The sequence below is a fragment of the Magnolia sinica genome, chromosome 6, assembly GCF_029962835.1.
Source record: "Magnolia sinica isolate HGM2019 chromosome 6, MsV1, whole genome shotgun sequence".
Classification (NCBI taxonomy): domain Eukaryota; kingdom Viridiplantae; phylum Streptophyta; class Magnoliopsida; order Magnoliales; family Magnoliaceae; genus Magnolia; species Magnolia sinica.
The window spans coordinates 92,679,478-92,693,900 of record NC_080578.1 but is presented as its reverse complement, the minus strand read 5'-3'; the positions used below and the strand labels follow the sequence as shown (position 1 = coordinate 92,693,900).

General features: G+C 39.7%; 2 protein-coding genes across 3 annotated transcripts; both read right to left on the bottom strand.

Annotated features, from left to right (window-relative positions):
• Positions 1–7,118: 7,118 nt before the first annotated feature.
• On the bottom strand, positions 7,119–10,557 carry LOC131249089 (uncharacterized). Of its 2 annotated transcripts, none has more exons than XR_009172670.1 (4): positions 10,257–10,557; positions 7,932–8,108; positions 7,697–7,854; positions 7,119–7,608 (listed from the first exon to the last, which is right to left on the bottom strand). XR_009172670.1 is itself a non-coding variant. In XM_058249654.1 (4 exons), the coding sequence occupies exons 2-4, from the start codon at positions 7,980–7,982 to the stop codon at positions 7,506–7,508; spliced, it is 312 nt and encodes a 103-aa protein (XP_058105637.1). In that variant the 5' UTR covers positions 7,983–8,108; positions 8,244–8,329; the 3' UTR covers positions 7,119–7,505. The 2 variants fall into 2 exon arrangements, 1 of the variants encoding a protein (XP_058105637.1); XM_058249654.1 differs by lacking the exon at positions 10,257–10,557 and adding an exon at positions 8,244–8,329.
• A 1,733-nt stretch (positions 10,558–12,290) lies between these two features.
• Positions 12,291–12,829, bottom strand: LOC131249086 (brassinosteroid-responsive RING protein 1-like). Its single transcript, XM_058249652.1, has one exon. The coding sequence runs from the start codon at positions 12,818–12,820 to the stop codon at positions 12,308–12,310; it is 513 nt and encodes a 170-aa protein (XP_058105635.1). The 5' UTR covers positions 12,821–12,829; the 3' UTR covers positions 12,291–12,307.
• Between the last annotated feature and the right edge of the window lie 1,594 nt (positions 12,830–14,423).

The window sequence follows — 14,423 nt, the reverse complement described above, 5'->3', positions numbered from 1 at the left end:
CTTAAAATATCAAAACTTGTTTACAAAATTATTATATATATGACTATCATTGACGTTGCTCAATGAGGCCCAAGTGGGAGAATGTAAGAACTCTATTTAGTGGGCCTCACTGATCAACGGTCTGGATTGTTATACAGTTGGACTGGATGATTGTCATACGGCGCAGTTTATCTGCGCAGCTCTGCGTACTAGGGCTGGAATGCTATAGTTGTCTTACATAGATAGCAGTTTGAGTTGAACTAGGATGCTACAATGTGGAGCATGGGAGAGAGAGTTGTGATGGGTTTCAAACTCCCTCTCCACAGACTCTATAAAAGAGAGCTGGGTCCCCAATCCTACACCATAGCAGAAATTCGAGTCCCATCTACTGATTTACAGAAAGAGTGTGAAGGAGAGGAAGATCCTAAGTTCTACAGGTATTCTGGTATTCTTATCGGGCTTCCATGGCGGCGTCTCAGCTAGGTAAGCTATCCGACCCCTGATCGCCATGTCCCATGCAATATATCATCATAGACATGTACTACATATAGTTCAACACTCCAAACTGTTGAAATCATAAGCCTCCAAAGCGGCTCATGGATTGATGTAGAGTGGGTCACAGGAAATTTCATTGCAAAGATGGACCAAACAAGGCTCAATTAGTGGCAGAAATGATTCGGAATGTCAGGACCTTAAATCAACCTATTTTCTAGAATGAGTTTTTTAATATATTATATATGATTTTGGGTAGGAGAGCCTACTTAAGCCAACCAACCTAGTTACGTAGGTTATCCATTCTGGATTTAAGAGATTCCATCATATCAATGGTCAAAAGTCCCATTTAGTTTCATTTACTATAAATAATAAGTTTTAACTCGAGTATAACTTTTAGTCCTTTGAGTTCTAGATGACGGCCCTAGAAAAGATAGGAGAATAACATGGTTGGGCCAAATTAGACACTTACTTTGGCTGAAAACCATGATGTCTAATAGGAATAGAGGTAGTCTATAAATTGTAAGTTTACTATCGATAGTAAGTCATGTTTTTAGGATATTAGAGCTGGAGTCTAAGTCTAAAACTCTATTCTAGCTTTGAATTCCTTATTTAAAGAGTTATAATTTTATTTTTTAATAATGAATTAAGTTATTTCAAATTTATTAAGAATTATTTTTACTTTTATATTCCTCATAGATTCGAGGAAGCTCTGTGAAGAGTCCAAAGAGCTCTGTAGATTCGGAGTAGTTATCCACTGAGGAAGACGGTGATCGACCTCATCACGTCACTTCCTATGCCATGGATCAAAAATCTCCTCAAAAGGAAGAATATGAGTGGCTCAATGAGTGATTAACAAATAAACATGAGTTCATTAAAAAAAAAATACAACAATGGTACACATTCAAGAAGATTAAGGCCAAAACCTTTTAATATAACGGAACCCTGGCAGAGATGGTGGTTGATATGCATCCACTTAAGGATTACTTATAAATTGCATTTTTGGAGAAATTCAAATTAAACTGTCAAAATTATAGCTCCCATTTTAAATGTATCATGACCTGAATATTATCGTTTTTTTTAATCATCTGACCACGGGATTGGTGGATACTTACTGGATGGTTAAAAATGATTCAGGACTTAGTTAGAGTGAGTTGCAAAATTAATGTTTTTTACTTTAAGTTAATGCTGCCATGTGTACAAGTTTTAATTGCCTGCATATGAAATGTGAGAGTATCAAATGCCTACCTTTTAATATTGAGGATTTTGGTTCATGGACCTTTCACAATCAGAGCCATGGTGTCAGAGGACATCCATGCACTCCACCCATTCTTCCATATCATTTTATGGTATGAGCCCAAAAATGAGGTTGATCCAAATCTCAAGTGGACTGCACAACGTTGAAAAATGATTTTAGGGCATGATCCCAAAAATTAGGTAGATCTAAATATCAGGTGGACCACACCATTGAAAACTTATCAGGGCTACAGAAGTTCTGGACCAAGCTTATATATACAATATATATTCCCTTCATCCACGTCTGTATGACCTAATCAACAGGTTAAATGTCAAATAACCATTACAGTGGGCCTAAGGATGTTTTTAATGGTGGACATTCAATCACTAATATTTTCCCATGGTGTGGTCCACCTGATAGTTAGATTTACCTAATTTTTGGAATCAAGCCCTAAAATCATTTTTCAAAATGGATAGACGGGGTGGATAAAGCACATACATCACGGTGGGGTCCACATAGCACCGACCAATTGCCACCTAGCTGGTGGCAGCGTCACTAGTTGAGTACAATTTGTCCATTGAGTACAATTTTGGGAAGAAACGTTTTAAAATCTAAACCAGACGCAGCCTATTGTGTGAGAGTTTCAGTCCAATGAATCATACTGACTGGGGCCCACTTTTGGCATTGAATCTGCTCCGTTCAAAATAATAATATCGTTTACGACTTTGATGGGTGTGGCTGCTTTTATTTTAACAAATGGCTATCCTATAGTTGACCAATCGAGTCTTAAGGTTCATGAAATCCAAAAGAAAGTTCTCCCACGCTCTTGAAAATCCTTCTCACCTCGATGATCCACAAAGCCACGGCATTCTCTTGAGACTCAACAAGGCGCCATCCTTCCATTCTATAATTTGGACCGTTTATTCGGTAGCGAGGTTGGCCATAACCTTAAAAGATGTATTTAAAATAGTTTTCTAAGCCATTAATTATTATTTGCTCGTCCAAATATATATAGAGGATTGCTCACCTACGCACCCTCTTACATGAGCACCCATGTGTGCCTTTATACACGTGTCATGGGCATAGAATCTGAATGGTCCACTTGATGCCACACCCTTTGAAACTCTATGGGCCTAATTTACATCCTATACAAAACTTTTGTGGAACATAGCAAAGAGAAATTCAAATTAAGAGAAGAAATTGTTTCTTTTTTCCATGGCCCACCAGAGTTCTGTATTGGGCTGAAAGTTAGGCTAGTGAAGTTTGAAGGGCGATGCATCATATGGACTGTTCAGATTCTATGCCCATGACACACATGTAAAGATGTGCACGGGTGCTCACGTAAGAAGGTGAGCCGATCAGCGTTCTTTTATATATATATAACGCTAAAACCCCATCCTGGAACCATCTGGAGGAGACGTTCCTGCGGTCCAATTACCCATGGTATCCGGAATTTAGACAAGGTGGCAATACTATAATGAGTTCGTGAAATCCACTCCAACCATTATGTCAGTGATGGAAATTTACCCATAGCACAAAAAACCCATCTGGATTCATGATTCAGGTAGGCCACACCAAAGGAAACAATAGGAGAGGGATGCCTACATTTGAATTTTTAGATGAATCACACTGATGTTTACTTGAAATCCACTCCGGTCATTGCTGCTTCATGAAAATTCATACATGGGAGCAAACATTAGGCCCATACGTGATTTATGTATGCTACACTAAGTGAAAAAAGTTTGAATGGTGGACATTCCTTGCACTATTTCTTCTCATGTGGCCCACTTGAATTAGTTATGTGTCTGATTTTTTATCACTATAGCTAAATTCTCATACCTTCTGGTTGGAGTGGATTTCACGTACACATCATGATGGCCCCACCCAAGCTCTTTCCATCTTGGTTTGCTCGACAAGAGCTCCTTCGTGTCACAAACCGACTGCATGCTGACCTGCTAGACCTAGCTGATGGCTAGTGGTTGGTGCTGGATGCATATGTTTTATCTATGCTGTCAATCCATTTTGCCAAATCATTTTAGGGCATGAACCAAAAAATGAGGTAGATTCAAATGTCAACTGGACCACACAGCAGGAAACAATGGTAATTGAAGGGCCACCATCCAAACTGCCTCTTCCCCCTCATGTGGCCCACTGTAATTATTGATGTGGCTAATTTTTTAGCCATAAAAATAAACATTGTTTTCTAACCTTATGAAAGAAATGGATTTCACATACATATCATGGTGGGTCCACCCCAGCCCACTCTCTGACCAGGCACGCTGTCCCATTAAGAGGGTTGCATGTTGGCCAAAAGAAAGTAGCAAGAGTCGATGGGGACTCCACAATGATGTATATATTTTATCCATGCCGTTCATCCATTTTTCCAACTCATTTCATGGCATGAACATAGAAATGAAGCACATCCAAATATTAGGTAGACCATACCATAAGAATCAATGGTGATTGTATGCCTACCATTAAAAACTTATACATTGTAATATTTATTTGCCATCCAATATGTTGATTAGGTCATAAAATCTGGATGAAGGGAAAACACAAATACCAACTTGTGTGGCCCCAAAAAGTTTTTAATGGTGGCTCTTCAGTCACCGTTATTTCTTGCTGTGTGGTCCACCTGACATTTGGATCTACTTCATTTTTTCGTTCATGCCCTAAAATAATAAAACATATGCATCATGGTAGAGGCCACAAATCACTTCCAGCACCAACCACCAGCCATCAACTAGGTCTAGCACGTCAGCATGCTGTAGGTCTGTGACATGAAGGAGCTCTGGTGGAGCAAACCAAGATGTGAAGAGCTTGGGTGGGGCCCATCATGATGTGTATGTGAAATTCACTCCAACCATAAGGTATGAGAATTTAGCCACAGGGATAAAAAAATCAGCCACAAATGGGTATGTCGCTAAAAGTAGTAGCGGCGCTAGGTAACTTCTATCGGCGCCTTTCTGAGCGCCGATAATTGTATGTTTTTCCGACGCGAAGAAGCGCCGCCAAAAATTACTTTGAGCGCCGGAAGAAATGTTCGTGGACACTTTTTCTTGCGAAAAAGCGCCGCAAGATTTTTACACAAGCGCCGGTAGAAACCTTTGTATGGATTGGAGAGGCCCCAGCATGCCAGTAATTTTTTTTTATTATATATAATTCAATCAAAACCTGTATTTTTTAAATATTTGAAACATAAAAATGATGTAATACAAATAAAACTGAATATTAAACAAAATTTATATTACCACACAATAAAAAAAAATATATTACAATAAATGGTCTTAAATGTAAGTAAATAAATAAAAACAAATCCTCTATATGGTCTACTCCTAGCCCCTCGTGTTGAACTCATACCTTGCACTCACAACACAATGGGCACCTTGCACTCCACCACTCGGTACAGTTTATTTATAACATTAGATCCATTTGGAGGTAGCTTCATTTGCCAAGGTAGGGATTCAGGAGATTGCCCATGGTGTTCGAGACTACACTTTTTTTCCTAATAAATTCAGGGAAAAACACAATTCTTGTAGTCTTGTTTTCTCCTCCAAAGGGCTATGGCCTCACTTTGTGATATTGGCTGACTTCCTCCGATCCATCTCCTCCATGGGTGAGAAAAAATGCATATTGTGTGATAGGCAGCAAGTAAAAACCTAAAATGAATTTTCCAATGCATGAAATAGATAGTGTAGATATACATGATGAGCACAAAAAACACTTCTGTCCGCAGATATTATAACCAAGATACACGTCGAGCAGACCAAAGGGAATGTTCCCAGTGAGAAAAGAATACCAAACATAACAGAAAGAAAAAAGACAGAAAACTTGGAAAACTACTCCTTACAGTGAACTATTAATTTATCTGGAATTGTTCTAACAAGTTGGTCAGCTGCAAATTTCCAATCAGCAGCACTGCAAAAGAAAGCAAGAAAAAAAAATCCAGAAACAAGGAGTTGTTCGAGACAAAATGGGTTCCTTCAACCATACAAATGACATGAAGGGTTGTAAACCTTTTAGCAAAAGAATGGGAAAAATATACCATTATCTGTAACTTACCCTACCAATGTTACAAGCTTCTACAACATGTCCAGAACAGGCCTACCATTCAAATATATGCATGCGCATGTACATATATATACACATACATGAAAAAGCTTATGATTTCAATGACAAAAGAAAGACCTGATAGGGAACTAATCAGGATGATGAAAAATAAGAAAGTATTTGCACGCAGAAGCCTGAAGAAGGAACACTCGTAGCAACACAATGTAGCAGTTGCTCTAAAAAATCAGCCAATTCCATGACAAAGATCAACCAAAGAAGACCAATAAATTCATGCATTGGGTATTACAATAAGAAAATAAATTTTGAAGCTTCCAGTCAGCATCTCACTGCTAGACTTTAGCAAGAGTGAGAAGCAAGACAGCCAATATTCCAAAACATGGTAGGAAGTTAGGGTAATGGTTTCTATTTCAGCTGTATTATTTGGGCACTCACATATGCCAATTTTGGATTCAGATAGCATGGATATGTTTTTCTAATTCAACTACACCAGTTTTTGTCATCCCTTATCTTCATATCATTCATTTCTTCAAGCAACCTATCCATGCTGATAACATTTCCACTTGTGTTTCTCAATCTAGTCGAAGGCAACACACTAGCTGATGCCATTTGCTGCAAATGGGGAACCAAACAGATCTAGTTCCAGTACGTTGCAGAATCACCTTTTTTTTCTCAATAAAACCCAATCCTTCACCTGCTTTTATTTTGTAAATGTCTTACAAATGAACCCATGTGAAGTAAATGTGTCATCAGTTATATGTGGTAACTTGTAATTAGAATGCATTGGAAATAGACAAGCCAAAATACTGGAATTGTTTGCGAGATGAGATTTCGGTCTCATCACACATCCATAGGCCCCACCTTTCGTTCTATGTTTTTTGGACCCGATTGAAAACTTTGAAGAGAATGCATTGCATTTCAAACTAATTCTTGCTTAGCATGGGAACACGATTAAAAGAAACTAAAAAACAATCAAAAGAAAGCAAAGAAGTAAACATTTTTCAAGATTTCACACCTTTGCTGCATGGGAAAATCCAGATTGATGAGCTGAATTTCTTGCTATCTCACAGAGATCACAAGCAGTGAGCTTACATACCTGAAAAAGTATCACTCTTTAAGTGACCTGACCATGGATGTTTGGACAATATACCAGGAATTGAAATCAAATAAACCTGTGCGGCGACACTATATTCCAGAAACAAGGAGTTGTTGCTCAATCCGGTGCAGATCTTGATGATATATGAACTTCCTTAGCAACTTTGATGATATATCGGCCAAAAATCCTCGCTAAATCCTCCCCAGAGGTGTCAAAAGAGAGATTTCCTGCAAATAGGGTGAACGGATGTTTGTGTGGGGGTTTTGAGCGCACTTGCTGCCATCCGTCTGTAGTCATCTTCTTCTCTCATTCCATCTATTCAATTTGAGATGTTACTACCATGTCGAAAGAGAGATTTTTCACAGTGGTGCACTCACCCACCCTAACACACACCACCCATATCTTGAACCAGTTGATTAGGTTAGAGATCATTTGGTACCAAGCAAAATGATACTAGAGTAAAAATGTAATTAGGGACTAGGATGAATACACCATAAAATATTATGTTATTTTGACCATCCAATCTTGAATTTCATGTAGAAACACGAATCAATGGCTTCCACAACAGAACATAATGACAGATAGTGTAATGCACATAAAATGAATGTAAAAAGTATCCTAGGAAACATGTCTTTACAAGATGTGAGCGACAAAGATCTTCCAGGCTTGCTTGTGAATTCGGATCCTCCTGTCCAAAGGCTCCATTGCAATCAAAACTCGCACTATCGTCATTGTGCTGCAGAAAGATTGCCCAAAACATTAGAAAAGTGTAACCCAAATCACCAATACACATAAGATATAGAGAAAATCTGAACAAGGTCAACCTTTTCATGGGGCAAAGGCACTTCTGCATCCATGTAGATATTCTCTGCTTGCTCAAAATCAGGGTGGTCATTTCAAATTCATGATCCTCGTTTCCATCCATGGGGTCATCAAAACCACCATATGTTTCACTTTCCCCCAAAACAAGTGATTGTCTTAGCTGCAAAGAAAATACCCTGTATTGCATTTTGAAAAGCCATGAATAGGCATAATGAAACATATTGCTTGCAAATAGACCTTTTTCATAAAGTGGAGGGGATTGAGATGCTTGTACTCTTTCACGAGCATGGAGTTGTGCCTCCAATGTTTCAGCAAACTTAGGATTTATGGTACCTTCCGATCTTGCAAGAGGAAATTGTGCAGTTAGAGAATTCTGCTTAGTAGAACTTTTCCACTGCTTTCCACAAAATTTTCCTGCTTAGGAAAAACAGAGAATTTCCATGCATTTAGAGTGTAGAACAACTTTATTATTATTATTATTATTATTATTATTATTATTTTAAAAAGCTGATAAACTTTTTTTTTTTTTTAAAAGAAGCGTCAACAGACCTTTTTTAAATGGTTTTACTTTCAAGTCCCCGGGTTCATGGGGATTCAAAGGCTTCCATGGATCATCATCACCATCTGAATCATCCTTCCACCCCTCTTAAGTGAAAAGGGTGTTATTTGGTACTCTCGCAGAGTAAGATGGTTGATATGCAGGTAATAAATAATTGTACACATGGCATATAATAGACTATAAAAAATCATGGGCCCTGATTTAGATGGCTCTTAAAGCAATAATGTAAATCACGGGCCCTGATTTAGATGGCTCTTAAAGCAATAATAAAAATCATGGGCCCTGATTTAGATGGCTCTTAAAGAAAAAAATTATATTAATTTCTAGTTGATTGGTGGATATTTAACAGATGGTGAGAAAATGCAGCCAAACAAATTATTGGTAATAACTAATAAGAGGTGAGGATTGTTAAATCGATGGCCTATCTAAAACACATACTTGACTTTGGACAGTTTAATTAAGCATGCCTGAATATCAACCATCACACTCCACCACAACATCAATTAAGTCTCCATTTTTCAACTGCTCCTCTATCCCACGTTGCGAACTACTTTCCTCTCTTTAGCTTTGCAAGTGCCATATGTACAAGAGGGCAATAACAAACAGCAAGTTGAGTTTCATGCAAGCCAATTTTATCCAAATGAAACCCAAGAGTTCTTGACACCACATTAACCTCAAAGCCCTAATAGGACTTTTGAGGGCCCATAGAAACACTTCAGCATTGGTGAGAAACATCCTGTGGTTTCGAAAGCTTGGAATCCTTGGGCAACTTTGCCCCCATTTTTGTTTCTTCCTTCTTTGTTTTATATTTTTTGAATGGTGACTAAAATTTTGTTAAAAAGATGCAAAAAAGGATTAAAAAAAAAAAGTATAATGAGAAATTATCCTCTTAGTACAAAGCAAAAGATATCCTTAACTACCCCAAAAGAGAACTGCTAAGCTGCTTTAAAATGCATCTTTAGATCTAATCCACACCACAACTAGCCACTTAGACTTCTAAACACCTGATCTGGCAAAACTGACATTGTTAAAAGTACTATTGTTGTGTTTCAGCCATATCATCAAAACTGCTTTTAACTATGAAAGTGAGGTGCCATATTGTCCCTTGCTACCTATCCAAGCGAAATGCCACACATGAGGAGTCTGTAATTAGTAAAAGTAGGCCTATTCAGAATTACAATATGACACACACACTGGCGGGACATGTGCATTGTTGCATAGCTGGTCCTTTATGTGGACAACTGGATGGTGTGGCTATATACAATTAAATTTCTAGAATTTATCTGCTTTACAAGAAATGCATTCCCAATAAAAACTAATTGCAAATAACATAAAGTTCACACATTAATTCTGTGTTGTTTGATCTCTGTTCAGTCCTTGGTTCACACATTATCATTCATTCTCATTTGAAGAAGAGACACACAAGTTGAAGAAATATGCACGAGTTCAAATATGTAGCTTACCACTAAAACTTACACCATATTCATCTGCTCAGCTACATCCACACAGAACATTCTTTGTTGAGCCATTTCATCAAACAGTTAGCATGCATGAAATACAGGGAGGTATACACAGGGGGCTTTTTAGTTTTTATGAATGGGGCCATTGTAGTGACCTAAAATGATGATATTATGGTCCATGCACCAAAAATCTGAAAGGGGGCTCAAAAATCCCTCTGCTTAGCTACATCCACACAAAACATTGCTTGTCGAGCCATTTCATCAAACAATTAGCATGCATGAAATACAAGAGGTATTACACAAGGGCTTTTTAGTTTTCACAAGCGTGGCCATTTTTTAGTGACCTAAAATGATGATATTATGGTCCACGTACCAAAAATCTGAAAAGGGACCCAAAAATCTGAATGGAAAAACAAAATCTAGGAGAGAGAGAGAGAGAGAGAGAGAGAGAGAGAGAGAGAGAGAGAGAGAGAGAGAGAGAGAGAGAGCCCTAATGTAAGCAAAGAACAGAGAAAGAGCAACATCGAGACGAAGAGATCGAACCTGAAGATAGGAGCCTCAGATTCCTTCGATTTCGAAAGATCGAACCTGTGCGAATGGCAGATTTTTGTTGATTCAAGTTCAAAAATTGTCAAACATTACAAAAGAAATTTGGAAAAGGAAATCATATCGTCAAGCTCGTTCTAGGATTTTTGGAGGAAGGAAGGCTCTTTGACTCCTCGATCGCTCTTGCTCCTGCTAAAAGGCTCGAGCTTTGGAATGTAGGTGTTGCTTCTTTGAGGATTGCTGATCATAGAAGCAACTCTCGATCAAGAGATTTTAGAAGTATCTAGAAGAAATGATGAAAAAGATGAAGAAAAAGGAAGATGTTATCATCTTTGGTGAGAGAGAGTGTGTGAGAGAGCTGCAAGTAGAAGGGGAGAGAGAGAGAGAGAGAGAGAGAGAGAGAGAGAGAGCGCTTTTAGGGTTTATTTTTTTTCTCGGGGACAAGGGAAATGAGAAAAATGCTAACGAATTTGCTTTTTCCCTTGGACTTTAACCAGCAGTCCTTTCCCACATTAGGGCCGACCTCACAAAGGCATCGGTGATACATTTGTAATGGGGTAGTTTATGTTAGCCGCAGGTATAAAAGCGCCGATAATTGTCACTTATCTTGCTTGGGTGGGGCCCATCATGATGTGTATGTGAAATTCACTCCAACCATAAGGTATGAGAATTTAGCCACAGGGATAAAAAAATCAGCCACATCCACAATTCAAGTGGGCCAGGTGAGAAGAAATAGTGTAAGGAATGTCCACCATTCAAACTTTTTTCACTTAGCCTAGCATACATAAATTGCGCATGGGCCTAATATTTGGTCCCATGTATGAATTTTCATGAACCAACAATGATTGGAGTGGATTTCACATAAACATCACTGTGATTCATATAAAAATTCAAATGTAAGCATCTCTCTCCTATTGTTTCCCTTGGTGTGGCCTGCCTAAATCATGAATCCTGATGGTTTTTTAGCCTTATGGCTAAATTTCCTTCACTGACATAATGGTTGGATTGGATTTCACAAACTCATTATAGTATGGCCACCTTGTCTAAATTCCCAATAACATGGGGAATTCGACTGCAAGGATACACACACACGGTCCCTTTAAATTATGGGAAATCCCAAAAATCAGCTGTATAAGGAACTTAGGTGGGCCAGATCATCTAAAATCATGTGAAGACATGTTTAAAACATATAAAAGCAATTGATGGGGCCCACCTGGAATTTGGATGCCTCTAAAACTTGGTCTGACCTCTCATCCAAGTGGGACACATATAATGGATGTGCATGACTTGTGAACCACATTTCCGTGGCTCAAAAAATGATTATGAATATTTTAATGGAGGGTAACCCCTCTCACCTTTTGTATGTGGTATGGCCCACACAAGTTACAAATTGATTTGATTTATAAGCCCTAGTCCCACTGATGGGGTAGATGTTAGACATACATCATGGTGGGGCCCACACAGCTCAACCTCATGGGGAGTTCCCATGAGCTCGACCGTGTAGAGTCTTTTCTCTCGTGTGTGTGTATATATATATATATGTGTGTGTGTGTGTGTGTGTGTGTGAAATAAACCCTCTGCGCGTGCAATTTGCTAGTAACGAAGAGTGTGATGGATGATACGCCGGCACTTACAAGTCCGAGGCGTGGCCCACAATGATTATGGATTTGAGTTTAGATGTATTAAAAATTACACTTGTTGGATTATATTAGTCTCCTATTGCTGGACAGTTATTGGACGGCTCAAATAAAAAACATCGAAGGTCCTATTTCTGCGAAAACAATGTTAGTTAATCACAGTAAAAAAATCCGATTGCCGGACATGTATTGGGCGACTCACAGTTAAAAGTTTTGGATGGTTTAACTTGAGTTAATGTATGCCACATGTGCTGTGACTGCCTGAGTATCAAGAATCATCAGTTTCAGAGTATCAAGTGATAGATTCGTCTGCTTATAAACAATTTGAATCTTTTTACATATTTCACTAAAAATAAAAATAAAATTACAAATTAATTTTGTGAAGTTGGCTGAATTGGATTGCTTTACCTGTTATAACAAATCGATGTCCGGCCATGTGGACGGATCCTCACCTTCCAAATACAGAGCCTGCTCTGTTGCCCAAAGCTTCTCCTTGAATTCTCTCCTCATCTCTTCTGGAACCAAATGACTTCTACATAGCGGGCATGTCTGGTGGTCACAATCCATCCAACGGTCCAAACAGCTCCCATGGAATACGTGCTCGCAGTTCCTCAACCGTCTGATCTCGTCGTCCTCCTCAAAGTCACACAGGCAAATCACACACTCATCCATCACCTTCTCCGCATACAAATCCCCAAAACGAACCAAAGGCAAGATCTGACGGATGAGCATTGCTGACGAGGACCGGAATCCAGGCAAGCGGATATGATCAGACGCGTCTAAAACTTCGTATTCGAGGAGATGGGTCAGACCCAGAAGCCTGAAAAGGCAGGAGATGAGATTTCTGAGGAACCCAAGAACGTAAAGCGCGTGTAGAATGAATCTGGGAAGAAAAAGGTCGGGACAGGAAGCGAAAAAGCCCATTGCAAGAGAATGCCGTCCTTGAATTTTCAGTCGATGGAAAGAAGAGAGGTGTGCGTGTGCCTTTTATAGGAAATAGATTTCTTGAATTTGTTACGTCCGCGTTTGGACAGAACGAGAGATAGCACCGTTTTCTTTCGAACGTTTGGGAAACGAAGTTTCGGTTATTATATCATATTAATGGATAAACGGACCAATATTGGGTATTGCCCCTGCCATTAGGGAGCTCGCACAAGCGCCACACGGCTGGATCGGAACTCAGTTCAGGTCAGGACGGGCTAGTTTCTGCAGCCCGAAACTGAGTTCGGGCTGAGTTCGGATACGTCCAAGTTCGGCCCGACTCGGCCCGAAACCCGACTCGCCCCGTCCCGACTCGGCCCGACCCGTCCCGACTCGGCATACGTATATATATATACCCCTCTAAAAAAAATCTAGGTCGTTTTCCCTTTCCCTTTCCCTTTTGAGAAAACGCCCGACCCCAGCCGTCCCCACCAAACCCTATCCCCTGCTCGCTCTCTCACTGCCCCAACCCCACCAAATCTCTCTCATCTCTCTCGGCTCTCTCTCGGCCTCTCTCTCTCTCTCGTCCAGCTTGTGAGGCCGTCCGCCTCTCTCTGCTCGTCCATCCGCCGAGGCTGTTCGCATCTCTCTGCTCGTCCGACCACCGGAAGTCGTCGCCTCTCTCGATCGTCCAGGCCGGCGGAGGCCGTCCACATCTCTCTCGCTCGTCAGGCCACTAGAAGTCGTCCGCCTCTTTTTGCGAGGCCGTCCGCCTCTTCTCTCCGTCTCGGATCAGAGGCCGTCCCTCTCTCTCGCCATCTTCCTCCGGCACCAGAGGCCGTCCGCCTCTCTCTGCTCATCCGTCCGTCCAACCACCATAGGACCTCCGCCTCTCTCTCTCTGCTCGTCCGTCCGTCAAACCGTCAGAGAACCTCTGCCTCTCTACTCTTCTCGCCATCCGTCCAGCAGAGCTCGCTCATCTTTCCGTCTAACTGCAACGAGTACGATTTCTCTCTCTCTCTCTCTCTCAATGTGAATTCCAAATCTCTCTCTTTTTTGTGTTTATTTCATAATAATAGGAGATTCTGAATCCAAGATTCATGGCATGATCAAATCTTGCTTCTTTTGATATATAGAATAGACATTTCAAGATGATGATTGGAACTATTTCGTTTCTTTACTTGCTAGTTGCTAGTGACTCCATTTTTTCATGACGCTAGGACTATTGTATAGCATGATTTTTACAATCTAACATTTGTCCCAGATGAAAGAATGAATAAACGGTTGAAATTGATGAGTGATGACTGATCATGACACATGTCACATAAAATAAAGAAATTACATCCTCACCTGAACGGCTTATTGCTGTGAATTTAATACGGTTAAAATGAAACATAACCAATGGTCCTTATTCACTGAACAAATGGTCCATTAATCAGAGTTTAGAACTCTTTGATCAATCTAATTTTGAAATTATGACCAATCTACAGTTGGTAATATTTAACTTGGTATGTAGATTTGGACAGTTTAACTTGAGTTATGCACATGGCAATATTTAAGTTCTTAGTGCATGTATATGAATCATTATACTCTCCAGCAACCAAGA

Bases quoted from the DNA above. Each gene is read 5' to 3' on its own strand.
- LOC131249089 (XM_058249654.1), bottom strand. From the start codon at position 7,982: ATGCTCGTGAAAGAGTACAAGCATCTCAATCCCCTCCACTTTATGAAA. The intron at 7,855-7,931 runs GTCTATTTGCAA...TTTTCTTTGCAG, and splicing joins CCCTCCACTTTATGAAAAAG to CTAAGACAATCACTTGTTTT. The intron at 7,609-7,696 runs GTTGACCTTGTT...ATCTTTCTGCAG, and splicing joins TGCCTTTGCCCCATGAAAAG to CACAATGACGATAGTGCGAG.
- LOC131249086 (XM_058249652.1), bottom strand. From the start codon at position 12,820: ATGGGCTTTTTCGCTTCCTGTCCCGACCTTTTTCTTCCCAGATTCATT.